Genomic DNA, 23,596 nt, shown 5'->3' on the forward strand with positions numbered 1-23,596 from the left:
TCCATACACCAAATACAGTTGCATATAGTGTTAGAAACTAGAGGCTCTAAAGAGCCTGTGTCGCTCACCTTGGTCAACAAAGGACACAGATGGATTCATGACAAAATTGTGTTTTGGTGATGGTGATGTGTTTTTAGATCTTACTTTACTTAACATTCTTGCTGCTTACAATTATCTCTATCTATAATGAACTTGGCCCAGTAGTTTTAGTGGAAAATGTTAGTGAAAATCTACAAATTTTATGAAAATTGTTAAAAGTGGACTATGAAGGGCAATAACTCCTTAGGGGGTCAATTGACCATTTTGGTCGTGTTGACTTATTTTTAGGTCTTACTTTGCTATACATTATTGCTGTTTACAGTTTATCTCTATCTACTATAGTATTCAAGGTATTGACCAACAAGAGTGAACACGCTGAAATGTCTCGCCTTCTATACTAATCATTGATATTATGTTGATAGTCCTAAGTATAAAGCTAAGCTTTATTACAACTGTCACATAAACTTAACATTAACCAAGATAACTAAACAAAGACCAATGAACCTTGAAAATCAGGTCAATGTCAGATGAACCATGCCAGGCAGACATGTACAGCTAACAATGCTTCTATATATCATATATAGTTGACACATTACTTATAGTTTAAGAAAAATAGACCAAAACACAAAAACTTAACACTGTGCAATGAAACGTGAAAATGAGGTCACGGTCAAATAAAACCTGCGCGACTGACATAAAGATCATAAAATATTTCCATACACCAAATATAGTTGACCTATGGCATATAGTATTAGATAAAAAGACCAAAACTCAAAAACTTAACTTTGACCACTGAACCATGAAAATGAGGTCAAGGTCACATGACATCTGCCCACTAGACATGTACACTTTACAATCATTCCATACAACAAATATAGTAGACCTATTGCATAAAGTATGAGAAAAACAGACCAAAACACAAAAATTTAACTATAACCACTGAACCATGAAAATGAGGTCAAGGTCAGATGACACCTGCCAGTTGGACATGTACACCTTACAGTCCTTCCATACACCGAATATACTAGCCCTATTGCTTACAGTATCTGAGATATGGACTTGACCACCAAAACTTAACCTTGTTCACTGATCCATGAAATGAGGTCGAGGTCAAGTGAAAACTGTCTGACAGACATGAGGACCTTGCAAGGTATGCACATATCAAATATAGTTATCCTATTACTTATAATAAGAGAGAATTCAACATTACAAAAAATTTGAACTTTTTTTTTCAAGTGGTCACTGAACCATGAAAATGAGATCAAGGACATTGGGCATGTGACTGACGGAAACTTCGTAACATGAAGCATCTATATACAAAGTATGAAGCATCCAGGTCTTCCACCTTCTAAAATATAAAGCTTTTAAGAAGTGAGCTAACGCCGCCCCCGGATCACTATCCCTATGTCGAGCTTTCTGCAACAAAAGTTGCAGGCTCGACAAAAACTGCAAAATTTCCTTAAAATTGGGACAGCAACCTAACATTTGGTTATCAGATTCATCTGAAAATTCCAGGGCAGATAGATCTTAAACAATTTCACTTCCTGTCAGATTTGCTCTAAATACTTTGGTTTTTGAGTTATAAGCCAAAAACTGCATGTTACCCCCTATGTTCTATTTTTAGCCATGGTGGCCATCTTGGTTGGTTGGCCGAGTTACCGGACACATTTTAAAAACTAGATATCCCAATGATGATTATGGCCAAGTTTGGTTTAATTCAGCCCAGTAGTTTTAGAGGAGAATATTTTTCTAAAAGATTACTAAGATTTACGAAAAATGGTTAAAAAGGGCAATAACTCCTAAAGGGGTCAACTGACCATTTTGGTCATGTTGACTTATTTGTAAATCTTACTTTGCTGAACATTATTGCTGTTTACAGTTTATCTCTATCTATAATAATATTCAAGATAATAACCAACCATATCTGCTCCGCAGGGCGCAGCTTTATACGACCGCAGAGGTTGAACCCTGAACGGTTGGGGCAAATATGGACACAACATTCAAGCTGGATTCAGCTCTAAATTTGGATTGTGATTAAATACATTTTAGTTGACACTGCATAGGTTTCTGACACAGAATGAATGTGGTCTAATGAACTTAAAATATTTTTTTTGCCTTTGAGCAATTCACTATGCTGTTGAATATTAATCCTCTCAAAAAAATGTTTGAAGAAATTTTCTTTTTATTTATGAAATCTGAAATGAGAAAAATTTAACATCCCCTCCTACCATTTTTATTTCACTTCCCCCTTTCCCTTTTCCCAAAACTGATCTCAATTCAAATTTCTAATGGAGTTTGCAACAATAACTACTCATTTAAATACATCAGAAAATATTAAAATGTAAAATAAAGTGCTTGTTATCACTGAATGGTAAAGATTGTTTTAATTTATCAGTTGGTAGTAAAAGTGAATATACATTGTATATTGTATAAAACAATGATTTAAGTTGATTCAACTACTATTCTGGACAAAGAAAGATATCTCCAATTGAAAATTTCTTGCTATTGCACAATATTGTGCAATTAGATATTTCTTGCTATTGCGCAATACTGTGCAATTGAAAATATTTGCTATTGCACAATACTGTGCAACTGAAGATTTCTTGCTATTGCTGAATACTGTGCAATTGAAAATTTCTTGCTATTGCACAATACTTAATATAATAATTTTGGATCCTGATTTGAACCAACTTGAAAACTGGGTCCATAGCCCCAAAATCAAAAATCTAAGTATATGTTTAGATTCAGCATATCAAAGAAGCCCAAGAATTAAATTTTTGTTAAAATCAAATTTTTTAGTTTAATTTTGGACCCTTTGGACTTTAATGTAGACCAATTTGAAAACGGGACCAAAATTTAAGAATCTACATACACAGTTAGATTTGGCATATCAAAGAACCCCAATTATTCAATTTTTGATGAAATCAAACAAAGTTTAATTTTGGACCCCGATTTGGACCAACTTGAAAACTGGGCCAATAATCAACAAGAGCTGTCAAAATGACAGTAAACCGGATTCTTTAACATTTATTTGCGTTCTGGCATTTATCAATATTACAAGGACCAAAACTCCTAATAGGTAAAATTTATGATTATCAATATCAAACTTGACTTCATGAGCAAATGCACAGACACGACATTTTTTAAACTTTCAAGAACTGTAACTCCTGAGCGGTAAAAGTCAAAATCGTCATTATTGAACTTGACCTCCATTTTGTTGTCAGTAACAACATATTAAAATTTTAAAAGGTTTGGTTGAACGGTTTATGAGTAAATGCACGGACACAACATTTTTTAAACTTTCAAGAACCTTTACTCCTGAACGGTAAAAGTTAAAATCGTTATTATTGAACTTGACCTCCATTTTGTTGTCAGTAACAACATATTAAAATTTTAAAAGGTTTGGTTGAACGCTTCATGAGTAAATGCACGGACAACATTTGGTTGCGGCCCGCCCGCCGTACATCCCCAAATCAATAACCAACATTTTTGACACAAAAATCCGGTTAAAAATCTAAGTACATTTTTAGATTCAGCATATCAAAGAACCCCAAGGATTCAATTTTTGTTAAAATCAAATTAAGTTTAATTTTGGACCCTTTGGACCTTAATGTAGACCAATTTGAAAACGGGACCAAAAATTAAGAATCTACATACACAGTTAGATTCGGCATATCAAAGAACCCCAATTATTCAATTTTTGATGAAATCAAACAAAGTTTAATTTTGGACCCCGATTTGGACCAACTTGAAAACTGGGCCAATAATCAACAAGAGCTGTCAAAATGACAGTAAACCGGATTCTTTAACATTTATTTGCGTTCTGGCATTTATCAATATTACAAGGACCAAAACTCCTAATAGGTAAAATTTATGATTATCAATATCAAACTTGACTTCATGAGCAAATGCACAGACACGACATTTTTTAAACTTTCAAGAACCGTAACTCCTGAACGGTAAAAGTCAAAATCGTCATTATTGAACTTGACCTCCATTTTGTTGTCAGTAACAACATATTAAAATTTTAAAAGGTTTGGTTGAACGGTTTATGAGTAAATGCACGGACACAACATTTTTTAAACTTTCAAGAACCTTTACTCCTGAACGGTAAAAGTTAAAATCGTTATTATTGAACTTGACCTCCATTTTGTTGTCAGTAACAACATATTAAAATTTTAAAAGGTTTGTTTGAACGCTTCATGAGTAAATGCACGGACAACATTTGGTTGCCGCCCCCCGCCGTACATCCCCAAATCAATAACCGACATTTTTGACACAAAAATCCGGTTAAAAATCTAAGGACATTTTTAGATTCAGCATATCAAAGAACCCCAAGGATTCAATTTTTGTTAAAATCAAACTAAGTTTAATTTTGGACCCTTTGGACCTTAATGTAGACCAATTTGAAAACGGGACCAAAAATTAAGAATCTACATACACAGTAAGATTCGGCATATCAAAGAACCCCAATTATTCAATTTTTGATGAAATCAAACAAAGTTCAATTTTGGGACCCTTTGGGTCCCTTATTCCTAAACTGTTGCGACCAAAACGCCCAAAAATCAAACACAACCTTCCTTTTATGGTCATAAACCTTGAGTTTAAATTTCATAGATTTCTATTTACTTATACTTAAGTTATGGTGCGAAAACCAAGAATAATGCTTATTTGGGCCCCTTTTTGGCCCCTAATTCCTAAACTGTTGGAACCAAAAATCCCAAAATTAATCCCAACCTTCCTTTTGTGGTCATAAACCTTGTGTTAAAATTTCATAGATTTCTATTCACTTTTACTAAAGTTAGATTGCGAAAACTAAAAGTATTCGGACGACGACGACGACGACGACAACGACGACGCCAACGTGATACCAATTTACGACCAAAAAATTTTCATTTTTTGCGGTCGTATAAAAGCAGCAAAATTTCCTTAAATTTACCAATTCAGGGGTAGCAACCTAACAACAAGTTGTCCGATTCATCTGATAATTTCAGGGCAGATAGATTTTGACCTGATAAACAATTTCATCCCATGTCAGATTTGCTCTAAATGCTTTGGTTTTTGAGTTATAAGCCAAAAACTGCATTTTATCCCTATGTTCTATTTTTAGCCATGGAGGCCATCTTGGTTGGTTGGCCGGGTCACCGGACACATCTTTAAAACTAGATACCCCAATGATGATTGTGGCCAAGTTTGGTTAAATTTGGCCCAGTAGTTTTAGAGGAGAAGATTTTATAAAAGTTAACGACGACAGACGCCAAGTGATGAGAAACGCTCACTTGGCCCTTCGGCCCAGGTGAGCTAAAAAGACCAAATCTCAAAAACTTTGACCACTGATCCATGAAAATGAGGTCAAGGTCAGATGACACCTGCAAGCTAGACATGTAGTATTGTACATATTACAATCATTCCATACACAAAATATAGTAAACCTATTGCATACAGTATAAGTAAAACCGACCAAAACACTGAATCATGAAAACCTGCCAGTTGGACATGTGTACACCTTACAATCATTCCATTCACCAAATATACTAGACCTATTGCTTATAGTATCTGAGATATGGACTTGACCACGAAAACTTAGCCTTGTTCACTGATCCATGAAATGAGGTCAAGTCAAGTGAAAACTGTTGGGCATGAGGACCTTGCAAGGTACGTACATACCAAATATAGTTATTCTATTACTCATTATAAAAGAGAAATTAACTATACACAAAATTACAACTTTTTTGAAGTAGTCACTGAACCATGACAATGATTACTCATTATAAAAGAGAAATTAACTATACAAAAAATTACAACTTTGTTTTCAAGTAGTCACTAAAGAATCACTGAACCATGACAATGAGGTCAAGGACAATTGACATATGACAGACGAAAACTTCGTAACATGAGGCATCTATGTACCAAATATGAAGCATCCAGGTCTTTCACCTAAAATATAAAGCTTTTAAGAAGTTAGCCAACGCAGATGACCCCACCTGAACACTATCCCTATGCGGAACTTTGTGACAAAAAAAACCTCAGAGTATTCAGAATTTCAGACATCCTGCTTAAACTGACATTTTTTCTGGTCATAACTGCTTCCACAGAGATATGACTTACCTATTTGTTATCTTATTTACAGTAGATGTTGAAATTTAAATGGCAATTCTTTATACAAATATTCAGTTAATGACTCATATTGAAGAAACAGTGCTTATCAATCTCCATAGAAATCAGATGTACCAATGCTATTACAACTGCAAACCAAATACCATCGACTTTTCACAAGGTGTTCCCTTTAAACAAACCTAAACAATATGTTAAAAGTTTTAAAGTCAATGAACCATAATGAGGTGATGGGGTTATATAATCTGCATGGAAATGAAACTTGCATATGTCAAAATATTTTCATGCCAAATATCACTGCCTTAACATTAGTGGTTTATATTAAAAAAATTCGTAAGGGTTCCACGGAACCCAGTGTCTCGCCTACTTTTGCTGTTAATCGCAGACTCAACAAAAATGAAGAAAAACATCAATAAAAATTTCCCTCTCGATACTATCTTTTGATTGAAAGAAGCTTCCAAGTTTGGTAAAAAATCCAGGATAGTTTATCAATCTAATAAATGTTTTATAAACTTTAACTGCACAGGTCTGCACACTGTATGTAACGTTAACTGGAAGAAAAACTAAGTCCATTTATAAGAAAATACGGAAAAAGTGAATTTTTTTTAACAAAATTTACTTCTGAATAATTTGTCCAAGTTTGGTAGAAATCCAGGATAGTTTAAGAACATTATAAAAATTTTAAAAACTTAAACCACAGAGTGAATGTTTTGTTTCTGGCAAAAAAACTAAGTCCATTTATAAGTAAAATATGGAAAAGTGGAAATTTATTTTTACAAAATTTTCTTCTTGATACTATCTTATGATCATAAACAAGCTTCTGTCCAAGTTTGGTACAAATCAAGGATAGTTTATGAAAGTTATTAAAATTTTAAAAACTTTAACCACAGAGTGAATGTAATGTTTCCTCACAGAAAAACTAAGTCCATTTATAAGTAAAATACGGAAAAAATGGAATTTTATTTTTACAAAATTTACTTCTGGATACTTTCTTATGATCATAAACAAGCTTCTGTCCAAGTTTGGTAGAAATTCAGTATAGTTTAAGAAAGTTATTAAAATTTCAAAAACTTTAACCACAGAGTGAATATTTGTGGACGCCGCCGACGACGACGATGCCGACGACGACGGAATGTAGGATCGCTTAGTCTCGCTTTTTCGACTAAAGTCGAAGGCTCGACAATGAAAACTATGCAAAATTTTGAAAGTCAATAAACCTTCAACGAGTTGTAAGGACCAAATATTCTCCATGGAAATGAGATGTGATAACGCGTATACAATTATTATTGACCTTACACTGACGGGTCCCAAGAAACTGATCTAATCAAAAACTAATACATGAAAACTAAGACAAAGTTTTTAAGTCAATAGATTGACTGAGAGGGCAGGGTCAAATAATCTCCATTGTAATGAGGTTAGCCAATGCTAATAGAACTGCATACCAAACATCTATCAATGACCTACCACTATGTGTTCACCATAAGCTAGACCTCATCACAAACTTATACATTGTTGAAGCCACCACCACTTGAAACAGAATACCGGTCTCACTTTACACTCTGTCCAGACAAGACAAAAGGTGAGAGACATATAGCAGTCGATGAACCATGAAAATGAGGCCAAGGACAATGAACATACGACCGGGAACCTCGTATATACAAGGTATTAACATCCAGGTCTTCTATCTTCTAAACATAATCAAAGTGCTTGTAAGCACTGAAGGGTCAAGATTGCTTTAATCTATCAGTGGGAAATAAAATTAAACATCCCATTGTATAAAGCATTGGTTGTAGTTAATTCAGCTACAATTATGGACAAAGGAAGATAACTCCAATTTTAAAGCATCATTGATTTGTAAAAAGAACAGATATTTGATTCCTGCACCTTTCACAAGTTATTTAATTTTCTTGTAAAAGTATATTCTTATGTTGTATAAACTTGAATACCTGAACATATAAATAATTGAAATTTTTTAAATTTTCATGGTTGGGATCCTTAGAATGTTATAATAAATGCATTATATTTTGTGTATGGCCAAAGAAGTGATCAACCTTGGAAGATTTAGATGTCAAGCCAGTAACATAGGGTTTTGATTGCATGAAAAGCAATCTTTATCCAAAAAGCCTTATATAAATGATTTATGCCGGTTTATGTCATCACTGCCTGATTGTAACCCCTAAGTCACTTTCGTCACAGGAAAGACAAAACCAATAATTATATCACAGGCATTATCAGTTAATAACAAATAAATACTAGATAAAAGACATTTTATTAAAATTCTCTGTTTTAACTCTAAGTCCACTGATGATACCGACTCATCTATTGCCTAGTCAAGCAATGATGGTAATGGAACTGAAAGCATAGTTAAAAACGTACACCTGATCAAAATTTGTTAAAAATACAATATTTCAATAACTGCCTCACAAATACATCATTTAAAAGCAGTTTTGAGATCATATGAATATGGATCCACTCACTGCATTAGAATTCTACCAGAATTTTAGTTTTCTTAAGAATAATAAACATATTACAATAATGGCTTGTAGAAATGAATGCATGTCTATGACTTCTCTGGTAATTCAACAAGTATAAAAACAGACTGATTTTGTTTATAGTTTTATAAATATACTCATCTAAAACGAACCATTTTGTTTTGGACTTCTGCTAATATTTAAAAATTAATTTCAGCCCCCAAAAAACTCGAAGTGTTTCCTATTTTTATATTAACAAATACTCTCTGAATATTTTTACATACTTATTTTGTCAACCGATTTTATAATTGACTATGCCATTTGGTTGATAACATCTTTTCACAGTACATAGAAATACAAGACAAATTAGATCAACAGTGTACAACAAGAAATGAAATATACATTTTTTAAAATAACTTACTTTCATGCATTTCAAACAATTATTATTTAAGAAAACATTCAGGGGATGTCTTGCAAGTTTGATATGAAAGTGAGTCTTATCAAATAGGCATATGTCTCAATATAAACCAGATGATCCAATGGAGTCTGTTCAAGAGATCTGTAATATTTCTTACTAGAATAAGAGCCCGTCAGACCATGATACCCTATGAAAGTGATCTCAATGGTGACTCCAAGCGAAACACCATTCTATTTGATCTTTTATGTTTTAATATGTATAATTTGTATAATGATAAACGAAAGCTTTCAATCCTCGTGTCAAACTACATGTTCACACTCCCAAGTAAGCATTTTCTTATCAAGCAACTTACTCAAAATAATGTCTAGTCATAGATTCCCATGTTAAATCAGTCATATAACAGACTTTAAACTACCTAGGGTTCTTAGTATATGCATTCGTCATCGATTGAGGATTTTACTTGTTACAAGTCTGGAGATTAAGTTAAACCTAACTCTTCTTAAAGAAATTATTTCTTAAAATCTCAAAATCTGGCATACTGAAGAAATATTAACCTATAGTATTTTATCATGCAGAAATCTTTACATTAAAACAAAATTATAAAACACACTGTAGCTTTCGAGTTTCTTTCAATGAGGGTGATTTATCCTGATGAACTAAATGATGAACGATTGATGATAATGACTTAATTACAATGTTTAAATATTTACAATATAAAAAAACGTCTGATTTAATCAGTTCTTGGTTGTGGTAGAGTATATAGACAGATAATACTTTCTACTCAAATTCATTCAAAATTTCTTGAACCTGTTATTTTTTCATGCCCATAAAAATTGAAGTTCAAACTATAACTAAAGGTTCTTAATTAATATAACTTTTCCAATAATTTTACTAATTCCAACTTTTTTTGCTACCACAACCACAGCTCACATACAAGTATTTAAAAACCTGAATGTAAAAACAGCACTAAATTATGTGCAAAATATGCGCTGGTTGACAAGAGATGTTCTGATCCCCTACTTAAATGAACAAGATACAGCCTTATGATTTAGAGTCGTCTTTGTTATCTTCATCTTCGTTATCATTATGTGTATGCCACGTAAGTCTCTCTTCATAAAATGCTATAACAATCTGTGGACATTTAACATTTGCTTGTCGTGCTGGCACTAAATCTGCTTCATCACTGTCTTTCCTGTAAAAATATGTTGTACAAAATTTTAAATATCTATTAAAGGATCAAGATGTTTGTGAGTAATACACATTAAATGTACACAATCATAGGTTTGAATATTGTTTTCAATTTTGAATTGTTTATATCTTTATACATATATAAAAAATAAAAACAATTATGTGCACAGTTGCTTGTTCATCCTCATATCAGTCATTTACATGTGATTAAAAGTGAATTAGTGAATATGATTTTCTTTCCTGTCACTGTTTTTAAACATCTGGTCATAACTTGCAGGTTTGCATAAAGGAGTTTATGTGCACATTCAAAATGTTTTTTTCTATTTTTTAAACAAAAGACTCCTACGAAGAAACATGCCATATATATTCATGTTCACCTTTCACAAATAAAAATCAAAGACTTAAAGGCTGTTAAAGCAATTGCTGCCTAGTTATTAATGTGTATGTGTATGTAATAGGAACTCCTCCAATGAAGACACATTATTTGACCGATTTGTGGTTACTCTATATTGGGAGAAGTTACAAATACAAATTTCAAAATCTATGCTTTGATCTGTCAAGGCTTCAAACAAATGTGGTTAGCATGTAAGCATACTACAATCAGACCAAGGCAGTTTAAATTTATATTTTTAAATCTGAAAAGATATATCTATGGAAAGTTGCCTAATTTTCTTATTGCTCAAGCCATACCATTTCATTAAGAACATGAGTTCCCCAGAACTGTCTGTTGCACCTATAATTCTTTCTGGTTGTAGCCCTCTGTCAAATCCTCGTGGTTTGTTATCCTCTTCCTATTAAAAAATAAACCAATATAAGTTTGATAAAATAATCCTTTGGTGAAGTTGTGCATTACTTATATTATAGACGTGGATTTCTTGGCTAGTGCAAGGAATTACAGTTACATCACAAGACATTTCTCTTCTGTTAAGTTTTCAATTTGTAAGTCTTTCATTGCCATCACTTCTTCCTAATATTGTTGCAACTCTGTTTGGATTACCTCCCCTACACTGCCCCCAATTCTGACACAGTTTGAGCCATAACCCCCAAAATCTAATTCTAACCATCCCTTTGAGGTATGGAAACTTGTGGTATAATTTCAGAGAGATCCATACACTTAAACACAAGTTATTGTCTGGAAACTAGAAAAATTCATAAGAGTTCCGCGGAACCCAGTGTCTTGTCTATTTTTGATGTTAATCCCAGGCTCAACAAAAATGAGGAAAAATATTAATAAAGGTATTCTTCTTGATTATACATGTACTATCTTTTGATTGTCAGACGCCTCTGTCCTAGACTGGTACAAATCCAGGATAGTTTAAGAAAGTTATTAAACTTTATAAAAAAACTTTAACTGCAGAGTGAATGTAATGTTAACTGCCAGCAACACCAAGTCCATTTATAAGTAAAATACAGAAAAACAAGGTTTTTTTTTGACAAAATTTACTTCAGGATACTATTTTTTTATCAAAACACAAGCTTCTGTCCAAGATTGGTACAAATCCAGGATAGTTTAAGAAAATTTTAAACTTTATAAAAAACTTTAACCGCAGAGTGAATGTAATGTTAACTGCCAGAAAAACTAAGTCCATTTATAAGTAAAATACAGAAAAACAAAATTTACTTCAGGATAATATCATATGATCATAAACAAGCTTCTGTCCAAGTTTGATAGAATTCCAGATAAGTTTAAGAAAGTTATTGAAATTTCAAAAACTTTAACTACAGAGTGAATATTTGTTGACGATGACGACGAAGGAATGTAGGATCCCTGTCTCTTTTTGGTCAAAAGTTGAAGGCTCAACAAAAATGTCTTTTTTAGCCCCTAATTTCTAAACTTTTAGGACCATAACCCCAAAATTCAATCCCAATCTTCCTTTTGAGGCTATAAAACTTGTTTCAATTTCAAAGATTTCTGTTTACTTATACTAAAGTTATTGTTGATACCAATATACGATTGCAAAATTAGTTTGCGGTCAAATAAACTAGAGGCTCTTAACAGCCTGTGTGGCTCACCTTGGTCGATGTGCATATTAAACAAAGGACACAGATGGATTCATGAAAAAATTGTGTTTTGGTGATGGTGATGTGTTTGAAGTTCTTACCTTACTGAACGTTCTTGCTACTTACAATTATCTCTTATCTATAATGAACTTTGCCCAGTAGTAACAGAGGAAATTATTTTGTAAAAACTTACAAAAATTTACCAAATTAATGAAAATTGTTAAAAATTAACTATATTGTATAAAGGGCAAAAAACTCCTTAATGGGTCAACAACGGCAGCAACCCAACAACCAGTTGTCCAATTCATCTGAAAATTCCAGGGCAGATAGATGTTGACTTGATAAACAATTTAACTACATGTCTGATTTGCTCTAAATGCTTTGGTTTCAGAGTTATAAGCCAAAATCTACATATTACCCCTATGTTCTATTTATAGCCATGGCAGCGATCTTTGTTGGTTGGCTGGGTCACCGGACACATTTTTAAAACTAAATACCCAAATGACGATTGTGGCCAAGTTTGGTTAAATTTTGCCCAGTAGCTTCAGAGAAGATTTTTGTAAAAGTTAACGACTGACGACAACGGACGCCAAGTGATGAGAAAAGCTCCCTTTGGGCAAGGTGAGCTAAAAAATGAATAGCAAAATCCAGAAAAGTTTATAATTTTCTGAACAATAAAATGCATTTATGATTTAATTATCTAGGTCCAGCCATGCCTTAAAACTTTTTACAGGTTTGTCTGTACTCAGAGTAAAATTTGTGGTGTAAATACGGCCATTTTAGCCAAAAGGTAATGATGAACCTTAATTTGATTTAAACATACTCAAGCTAGTTTGATATTTTAAAATAAATTGGGAATGTGTCCATGGGACACAGATGATGCCCCCACTCGCTTATCATGTAAGTTATAAAGGGACATAACTGACAAACGGTAAATGTGAAGCTACACAACTTTTTACTTGATCTGAGTTGTGTTGTATTAAGTAATTAGTATTGTGTAAAAGTTACATAACTCTTGATTGAGGCAAACTTAGTTAAGAGAGCTGAAACGAAAAACGATAATTATACAAAGAAAGATATTTTTCCAAAGGCTGCTTTAGTAAAATACCCATGATTACTACATGTACATGCAAATGGAGAAATGAACATACATGCATACAGGCTCTAAATAATTGAGAGCTATTCCAAGAAAAAATGTATGGGGGTAGGTCAGACAGGACTTTTTGTAAAAACATGTTAGCCATACTTTTTAATTCACAAGTTTTACTTGAGGTTCTAAAGAGCCTGTGTCGCTCACCTTGGTCAATGTGAATATTAAACAAAGGACGCAGATAGATTCATGACAAAATTGTGTTTGGGTGATAGTAATGTGTTTGTACATCTTACTTTACTGAACATTCTTGCTGTTTACAATTATCTCTATCTATAATGAACTTGGCCCAGTAGTTTCAGTGGAAATGTTAGTAAAATTTAACAAATTTTATGAAAATTGTTAAAAATTGACTATAAAGAAAAAAAAAAATAACTCCTTAGGCATGTTAGGGGTCAATTGACCATTTTGGTCGTGTTGACTTATTTTTAGGTCTTACTTTGCTGTACATTATTGCTGTTTACAGTTTATCTCTATCTATAATAATATTCAAGATAATAACAAAAAAACTGCAAAATTTCCTTAAAATTACCAATTCAGGGGCAGCAACCTAACAAGGTGTTGTCTGATCCATCTGAAAATTTCAGAGCAGATAGATTTTGACCTGATAAACAATTTAACCCCTGTCAGATTTGCTCTAAATGCTTTGGTTTTTTGAGTTATAAGCTAAAAGTTGCATTTTACCCCTATGTTCTATTTTTAGCCATGGTGGCCATCTTGGTTGGTTGGCCGGGTCACCGAACACAATTTTTAACCTAGATACCCCAATGATGATTGTGGCCAAGTTTAGTTCAATTTGACCCAGTAGTTTCAGAGGAGAAGATTTTTGTAAAAGTTTACAGACGCCGGACGCCAAGTGATGAGAAAAGCTCACTTGGCCCTTCGGCCCAGGTGAGCTAATAAAAATGTTGAAACTGATCTGAAACCCATTTCCCATGCATAGTTATATCAATGCCTTCCAACCCCCCATTTTTTCTGGAATAGCTCTGAAGCAAAACTAAAATGGATAAAATGAGAATGATGTCAATGAATGTATTAACACCTCCCAACCTTCCTTACGGTTGATTTAGCATCAGCCACTTTCTTTTTCTTTTTTGCTGCTCCCTCATCTGGTCCATTGGTTGATTTTCTTTTCTTTTCCAAATCTTTCTTCTTTTTCTTTTCTTCAAACTCCTCTATGAGATCAGGACAGTCGAGGTTTTCCATAGGTTCCCATGTATTTTCTGAACTGAAATATTAAAGGAGACCTGTCATGCCAAGAACCTTTAACCAGAAAATAATCTTTCATAGTTTACCACAGTTTGGGTTTTGGTCATTGCTCATATATACACGATTTGGTCTCTGGTGGATAGTTGTCTCATTGGCAAATCATACTAATTTTTTTATTGGTATAAAATTTATAAGTTAGTTTGAACAACATAACTTTTAGTCTCCAGTAGTTAAGTTTTAAAGTCTTAAAAAACTCTTATTATTAAAAAAAAAATATTCTAGAACTTTTTTTCGTTCAGAAATGATTACAGTTATAGTGTTGGTCTGGTAACTGGAACCACCCATATACTTTAATTTGGCCTAAAATCTTTTTGAATTGGGAATGTGGCTGATATTGGTCTGTATATCTTGGGCAAGAAAATTTTTTTTTGCTATCTAATGTTAAAAAACATTTACTCTGGATATCCCTTCCATTTGAGTAAGTATTCTTTTTTCCCATTTTTCATCCTTGAATCCTGAACTTTTTCCACTGTATATTCTTCCTCCTCTTCTTCACCATCCTCCATATCTTCAGCTGTATCTTTTTCTTTTGATGCCATTTTGGGCCTAAAACACATAAACAGATATGTGTCAGGGTTCTCACGAAGGCGAGTCCATGAGTCCCTGGACTCATCAAAATCTGTCTGGACTCACCATTTTCAAAACTGGCGAGTCCACAGATGCATCAAGATTGAAATATTTTGTATAAACTGAAGACACGTATCATCATTTTATAGCAATTGTTTAAAAGTTATCTGAATTTAAGGTCATTAATTGCTTTGTTAGGCCATTGGAGACTCAAATATTAGGCCAGAATTTTTTAATTTGTTGGTTTACGGATCCGCCGACCCGATTTTGCCGATTTCCAGAATAAAAATAAAATTGACTTTCATGCTTTTTTATTCCCGCCGACCTTAACAAATGCATTATCCCTGGAAAATAATTAAACAATCTTTTTTTTTATGAAATGAAATGCTTAAATCACTAACAAAATTGATAACACTTTCTGTAGTGAAAAAATAAAACTTCCAGTTTACGTTTCTAAAAATTGACAAATCAATTATAAATGACCTTGAAATGTCGTTTGCGCATATAATTTTGCGAAACGGAACCTGTGTTTAAAACCAACTACACAATGAGTTCGTTTCCCGTATTTGTAATCAGTCCGTAAGATGCATCATCTGATAGAAATAGACTTGTCCAAATGTAGACAGGTGGAAGACATCAAGTTAAAGTACTGAATATTAAATAATCATTTTGAATTTTCTTGTTTTATAGATAATAAAAAAATATCGTCCATTTGGATAAAAAAACGGGAATGCATGACAACAGATTAACCCGATATTCTCGTTTTTCCAGTGGACGAGTCTATTTCGTTTTTGACACGTGTGTTGAAACTTATTTTCGTACGACGTTTTTACATTTTTTGCTTTATCTTTATCTACGCGAATCTGTTTTTCTTGTTTAATTTCGTCTTTTCCGTGCACCCCCCCCCCCTTTTTGTACGGAAAATTATTAGAATGTCATGCGATGTTTATGACAACTGAGCAATACAATTGCATCTAACTAAAATCTAAGAAATGATGACAAAATAGCATAACAAACATATTGTCAGAAAGGTGAAATATATATTTATTTGCATATTTTTCTGTCTTGAAAGATATTTTTTTTCTTTTTTTTTCCCGACCGACCGACCCGACTTTTTCATGGGGAAAATCCGTAAACCAACAAATTAAAAAACCCTGGCCTTACATTATATTGCAATAAAATATCTTCTTCTTGCTGTTGGACTTGCCATGGCCAAAAATGACGAGTCCCCGGACTGGCCTTCAAAAATCCTTAGCCAGAGCAGGGGTGTGGAAATATTTGTTGTGAGCACTTGTCCCTGGACAAGTAAAACTGTAAATTTTACTTGTCCGGAAAAAGTTACTTGCCCTGAGGCTGATGGTCCCAATAAATATTGAAGTATTTCATTGTTAGCTAATATATGATTCTTAGCACTTTTTTGCATCACAAACAAATGAAATCCATTTGTTTATATTGTGTAAAACTTTAGGAAAGTAGGAAAAGGGTTAACATCAATGGGACAGAAACCTCACAGCAAACCAACCAATGAGATAACATGCAGAGGACGATTTTACAGCAGTTTTTGTATAAAAATTGTAGCCAGTAGGTACATATACTAATTTAAGAGGACAGTTAATGGTGAAGTTTTGGTGTTTCTCGCAACTGACACACGTTTTTTTTTCTTTCAAAATTGTCTTGAGGGGCAATTCAATCATCTCTTCTATTTACCACTTTGACAACAAATGATGCTGACCTGTCTTCTATAGATAAGACAACAAATTATTTATTTTACGAATTTCCATCCAAGATAACCAGGGCAATCTAAAATACATGATGTCTGAAGTTCTCGCTTCCGAATCTTTTTTTTAAAATACGTGTTCTTCTCCATCTGCGTTTTAGGTTTTCTACTCGACTCATAACTCTTTTTGGCTTGCTTGACCGGGGTCTTTAATATTTATCAATCTGACTGTCGATACAAAAACTAAAGAAATGATACTTCCGGTGAATAATGGATAAAACATAATCGACGATCCCGGCTCAATGGTCAAAGTCAATGCAATGTTACGCGACTCGGGTTCGCATACCTATTTTTTTTTTTATCAATTTCGTTATTAATCTATTTCCGGTATTATGTAACTAATATTTATCGTCTGGACATTGGTGTTTTTACTCGCTGACTATTGGTTTCTTTACATAAATTAAACATCTTTATACGTTTTGGAATTAATTCTATATTTTTGTTGGATTTGAACTTTGTCTTGTATATTCTTTTTACTTGTCCGGTTGTTCAAATGTACGAGTCGGGCAAGTCGGGCATAGCATTTCTACACCCCTGCAGAGCCCTGTGTGTATAATGCATGCACATTCCCATTAAAAGCTGATACTTTAAATAAATATTCTATTTAAACTAAGATACCTGAATGTATGGCCTCCTAAAACACTTTGAATTATAATTATTTAAAATTATATATAATTTGCGACTGGATATTTAAGAAAGACTTTAAAAGGTTTGAATTATTTCTGTTCTTTAGATTCAGCTGATGATACAACTTGTTATGATTTGAATTTTGATTGGTTCCTTTTTTAGAAAGTCTTTTTACCTGTTTAATAAACCACTTCTTCATGACTCAACTCTTCTTTCACTAGTTGATATTTGAAGTTACACTATTTTATGTAGTCTTACATGTACATGTACCATAACCTTAAACTGGCTACCACTTAATATAAACCACAAATCACAACAGCTTTTTATATGCCTAATTATTCAATTTGTGTAATATCAATTTATGTATTATGTAAGAACCTATTGTACAGGAAGCCATTGATGTATAAAAGTTGCATGAGGCATTATTTCTCGAGTTTATGGGCACTGATTTTGGAATTTGTCCCAGGTTGTTGCTCACATAAACCTCTTTGTGAATTAACAAAAATCCATACAGAAATGTAGGCTTTAGAGTGCTTACAAGAACAGACGATCTGTATGCCCCCTGGTCTTTATTCCAATAGAAGACAAAATTAATTACAAACTAACTTCAGTACCATTCGAATGTTTAACATTTGTACATAATAACATCACCATATACTGATGATTGAGTATAAAAATGATTTTGAATGCGCTAATTCGAATCAATACGGAAAGCTGTACAGATGTTTTGTAACTTCAAAACTCTCTTTGCTGTCAGGTCTTTCATCAAAACACCTTTTCTTGTTATTTGCAAGCTTTACTTCATTCCTTTCACTGGAACATAGCAATGATGCATTCAAAAAGTTGTTCAAAGAACAGTTTCAGTGTTCGTTCAGACAAACTGCAATGATTCATCTAGTCACTGACAAACTATAGATTCATCACGGTCACGTCTAAATCAAATGCTCCTGTAGTAGAAGCAAAATACAGTTACGTCAATTTCAGAGCTGATTACCTATTCATTACACCATCAGTCATCATCCTGTCTGCCTGAATTTTAGGGTTTGTAGTAGTTGCACTGGTGTTGAGGCGATTCGTTCCTGCAAGAGGGGGTATAGTGTCAAGTTCCATTACTTTTTCTTTCTATGAAGACAAAAACATTCAAAAAAACAAAATATTGAACAACAGCCTTCAGCAAGGTCAATGTGAACAAAGAAATGCACACGCAATTCATGAACAATCACAAATTTAGGGTAAACATGTACAAAGATACCTTTCCTCCCTTCAAATGGTAAAAAAGAACAAAATGTAGACCGTATTTATAGAGTAATTAAGTTTTTCGTAAATTAAAACATTTAAATTTCAAAACTATTTCGAACATATTAATTACAAACTGAAGCATTGAACAAACATTGTGTTTTACAATGTGTTTTTACTCCAACATCATGTTTGGGCGCCATTTTGTGTTTTTCACTTCATTATGTACACGTTATTTTCTTATTGTTTGTATTTATCATCTCATACCAACTGACATGCAGTCTAATTCCACGTTAAAGTCAAGCTTCTATCATAAATAAAGTTATCGTCAGTGCATGCATCTGTTTTTACCTGCAATTGTATGCGCAAAATAATTTGTATCAAGTTTACCCGGTGAATTTGGGATTATGCGCATGTGCTCTAAAAGATCACGCGGGAAACTCTTCAAATATTCTTTGTTATCGTTTGTCATAATATTAATTTTGTTTAACTTTTAATCATGTAAAGTCTTTAAAAAATTGAGTCTTTTTTATTCATATGTATGCATTTCATATTATTTAATTTTTAGGATTAAAATGACTTCAATTTGAGGTGCGTTCTGAATTTGTGTTTTAGTCACTTCGACACCTCATTAAATTTCTAACAGCTACATATAACTAGACTAAAAATATTTCTTTTCATTGTTGTTTTTTTTTTAGATAATAAAAATGAAAATATATTCCCATTATTTGTAGTGATAGAAAGAAATCTAAACCACCTATTATGCTTTTGGCATTAATTCATGGCTTATCATGCATTATATTCTGCCGCTTCAAGTTAGTACTACCATGTGATTAGTCGGATTAGTTCTTTGTACAAGTGCATTAATTATGCGTTGTATTGTTATAAATACAATTGAGAATGGAAATTGGGAATCATTCAAAGAGACGACAGCCCGACCATAGAGCAGACAACAGCCGAAGGTCTCCAATGGGGCATGGTCTTCAATGCACCGAGAAACTCCCGCACCCGGAGGCGTCCTTCATCTGGCCCCTAAACAAATATGTATACTAGTTCAGTAAAAAGTAAGTAAGTAAGTAAGTAAGTAAGTAAATTGTTTATTATAGTGACATGTGTAAATCAGCATAAATATATAAATTTCGTACAGAATATAATTACATATATAATACACCCGGCCCAATGGACCAATAAGTCACCTTTTACTTTTAGTTCAAAATAAATGTTCTAATATCACGTGTCAATTGCCAATTTAAATTTAAATACAGATAATTATAGATTAAAAATTAACGATTGTAAAAGTTCATATGTTATTCATCTAAAGTTTGTAAAAGTTCATATATTATTCATCTAAAGTTTGTGAAAAAGTTTAAGAATGTTATAATAACTAGAGTAAACTGTTTGTTTTCTACGGAAAAGTGACGCTGCTAAGTATTTAGCTATTTTCCTTAGATGGTTCACCATTAGAAATGTTAATTTTCCCTGCTCATCTAGTTGCGTATAGTCAGGCACCATTAATATCTCGCTAAAAACAGTTTGTCTGATATCATTATAAAATGTGCAGTTTATAAGAAAATGAAGCTCACTTAACTTGACATTTTGAGAATTACAAAATCGACATATAGTCTGTTTTCTACTGGTTCCCCAATATATCTACCAGTCTCAATTCTGATCAGTAATATCCCGCATCTAAACTGGGCTAGCACAGATCGCTCGTGTTTCGTAAGATTTAGTTTTACATAGTGCTCTAGTTCGAAGTTTGTTTTAAAGTTTAAGTAAGATCGTAGCTTTGGTTTATTTATCAAGGACTCTCTCCATATATCACTGTAATAAGTTCGTACAATTTGTTCAAAAGATTTTAAATCCACCATTGTTCTACTTTCGTAATAAGGCAGCAACCATTTGATTTTCTGGGGGGGGGGGGGGGGGGGGGGGCTATGGTTTTTTTTGGAAAAAAAAGTTTGTTTCCAGTTTTCGGAGAAAAAAATAATTTGTTTTTGATTCTGAGAAAAAAAAATTGTTTGTTTCACCCTCAGCTGCCACTATATGTAATGCTAAAGTTGAAAGAAAAAAATTGTTTTCGACTTGTCGCGAAAAAAATAGATTGTTTTTCGCCGCAGGCGAAAAAAAAAGTTTGTACAGAAAAAAAAACCATAGGCCCCCCCCAGAAAATCAAATGGTTGCTGCCTAATGTAGCATATTAAGTTCAGTGAAAATATCTTTAGTGTCACTACACCAATTGTTTGTGCAACGATCATAATCCATATTGAACACCACTTTCGTTAATTGGTCGTCTTCAAACGATAATAGCCTATTCCAGTATCGAATAATGTTTACCCAATGCCGAAACTGACTTGGTATCCATCCAGTATCCCCATACAGTGCTAGAATTGGTGCAAATCTGTGAACGCCTAAGTAATATCGAATTGCTCTGTTCTGTACGTTGTCTATTGATTGGAACTTACTATTTCCCCATATTCCAGATGCGTAGTCGAGGATTGGAGTAACACACGAATTAAAAAGTTTTTCATAAGACTGAAAACCAAAATCCTTTAAACTGTGGATTTTCGAGATAATTTTACCTAAGGCTCTTCCTGCACCTTTAGCCAAAGTCTCTGCATGTAAATTAAAGCTACCTTTACAGTTAAAAGTTACACCTAAGTATTTGTAATCGTCCACTGTTTTTAACGCATTATTGCCGATTGAAAAGTTAAATTCACTCTGCTTTTTACGTCCTTTACGAAAGTGCACGCACTTAGATTTGTCCGTGTTGATCAGAACCTTCCAACGTTTACACCAGCTATGAATCACATTTAACATTTGTTGAAGTTCATCCTCACTTTTTGCGAACATAACAATATCATCAGCGTAAAGTAGAAGTGAAATCTGTCTTCCATTAATATCAAATCCTAAATTCAAATCATTAACTTCTTTAACCAGATCGTTGATGAAGATAGAGAAAAGTGTCGGAGAAACGTTATCCCCTTGTTTTACGCCGGCTTTACAGTCAAACCAATTCGTCAGTTTATTGTTGATACGCACACAGGAGCTTGTATGTTGATAAATGCTTTTAATTGAATTGTAAATTTTGCCGTCTATATTATTTAAGCGCAACTTATACAACATCATGTCTCTATCAACGAAATCAAAGCACTTTTTTAAGTCAATGAATGCCGCAAAGACGTTGGGATTGTTTCTCACAATGCTGTTTAAGGTAAAAATATGATCTTCACAAGACCTATTTTTCCTGAACCCATTCTGTTCATCTGCAAGAATATTTTCCGTCTCGAGAAAACTTGATAATCTCTTGTTAACAAATGCGCTATAGAGTTTGCTTACACATGATAATAGACTGACACCTCTGTAATTCGTCGGAATACGTGCATCTGACGACGGATCCTTCAATATAGGACAAATTATGGATTTTCTCCAGTAATAATAGACGTCATACTCAACTCCGAATTATACATAAGAAACTTAAGTTAAAATGAAATGTCTTGTATTCCGCCGTCCGGTTAAAAGCTCATAAAAGCGTATGTTGTCTTTGACGTTATATTACCGTCTGCCGACTCCAAATGAAGCTTATTTATTTATTACGTACAATGGTATTAATTCCTTTAAAACAACTTTATGTCGGTTGGAACAAATCAAGATCGAGATTTTGTAGATCACCAAAATAGATATCAATAGATCTAGAAGATACCGTAGCCTTTGATACTGTAGATTCTATGTTGATACACACTGAAAGATGGGACTATTATAATAACCATTAGGCTTTATATATTATCCTACAGAAAAGCATCTATACGCCTACATATTGATAAACATTTCGACGGTCATTTTAAATTTAAAATTAATCATGTATGTAAAAGCATACTGAGTTCTCGTATTGCACTTTATCAAGAAATAATAACATTTATAGCTGCATGTATGTTTCATTATAATACGTTATTCTGATTGGCTACACTGAATATTGCGTTTTTCCTTAAGCAATAGCATTACACAATAAAATTTATCATTCATGATGACACGAGGACCCACAATAAAGTGCACTGGTAAATTAAATAAAAACTTGATAACAATCGTGTTTTTATGATCCTAGATAAAACAAAATGCATTGAATGCTTCTTTTTGCTGAACGCATATTTATTAATTAGAAATATATGGTCTATGGAGGAATATTCGGAAACTTTCTTATTGTTCATTCGGAACATTTGTTCTTCTTATCTGTATTAGCTTCCTGCAATTAAGAGCACCTCCATACGGGGTATTCAATATATTTAAAACATGGCAATAAAAAACTTTACACTGATCGCTTACTCACTAAATATGCTATATAATAAAATATATAGTTGAAAATCTATATAGAAAAAAAAAAACGAAATAGCTATCCATAAGAACAATTTTTAAAAAATGATAATGATTCAAAACATGGACACATGTACCTCAGTCTTCCAAAAATTTATAAAACTTATTTAGAAATAATTAATGAGGCATTGCGAACTGGTCAACTAGTAAGATATAATTTACATTAAGTAATGTTCCTTAATTACGACCGATCATCACTAGGTAACTCTCCCACGAGATGGATTGAGATTGAGAAATTAATTGATCTAATATGAAACCATTATTGATGAGGCTTTTGAATTCTAGATACAACACATTGGCGGATCCAGGGGTGTCCAGGGGTTGGAACCCCCTTTTTTTGGACGATCAATGCATTTGAATGGGAGCATATAGTT

The 23,596-nt window shown here is 33.1% G+C and overlaps 1 protein-coding gene across 8 annotated transcripts; it reads right to left on the reverse strand.

The window, feature by feature from the left end:
* Positions 1-8,403: 8,403 nt before the first annotated feature.
* LOC143063501 (chromobox protein homolog 1-like) lies at positions 8,404-19,305 on the reverse strand. Of its 8 annotated transcripts, none has more exons than XM_076235696.1 (6): positions 19,248-19,305; positions 18,616-18,700; positions 15,047-15,196; positions 14,432-14,609; positions 10,921-11,021; positions 8,404-10,234 (listed from the first exon to the last, which is right to left on the reverse strand). In XM_076235696.1, the coding sequence occupies exons 1-6, from the start codon at positions 19,270-19,272 to the stop codon at positions 10,084-10,086; spliced, it is 690 nt and encodes a 229-aa protein (XP_076091811.1). In that variant the 5' UTR covers positions 19,273-19,305; the 3' UTR covers positions 8,404-10,083. The 8 variants fall into 8 exon arrangements, with proteins under 8 accessions (XP_076091811.1, XP_076091809.1, XP_076091808.1 ...); XM_076235694.1 differs by having other exon boundaries at positions 14,441-14,609; positions 19,209-19,305; XM_076235693.1 differs by having other exon boundaries at positions 19,209-19,305.
* Between the last annotated feature and the right edge of the window lie 4,291 nt (positions 19,306-23,596).

Source organism: Mytilus galloprovincialis, chromosome 2 (genome assembly GCF_965363235.1).
Source record: "Mytilus galloprovincialis chromosome 2, xbMytGall1.hap1.1, whole genome shotgun sequence".
NCBI classification, from domain to species: domain Eukaryota; kingdom Metazoa; phylum Mollusca; class Bivalvia; order Mytilida; family Mytilidae; genus Mytilus; species Mytilus galloprovincialis.

Coding starts and splice junctions, on each gene's coding strand:
- LOC143063501 (XM_076235693.1), bottom strand. CDS start 19,272: ATGCGCATAATCCCAAATTCACCGGGTAAACTTGATACAAATTATTTT. Junction 11,022..14,431: donor CTAAATCAACCGTAAGGAAG/GTTGGGAGGTGT, acceptor ATTTTTTAATAG/GAAGAGGATAACAAACCACG. Junction 10,235..10,920: donor CTCATGTTCTTAATGAAATG/GTATGGCTTGAG, acceptor ATATTTTTACAG/GAAAGACAGTGATGAAGCAG.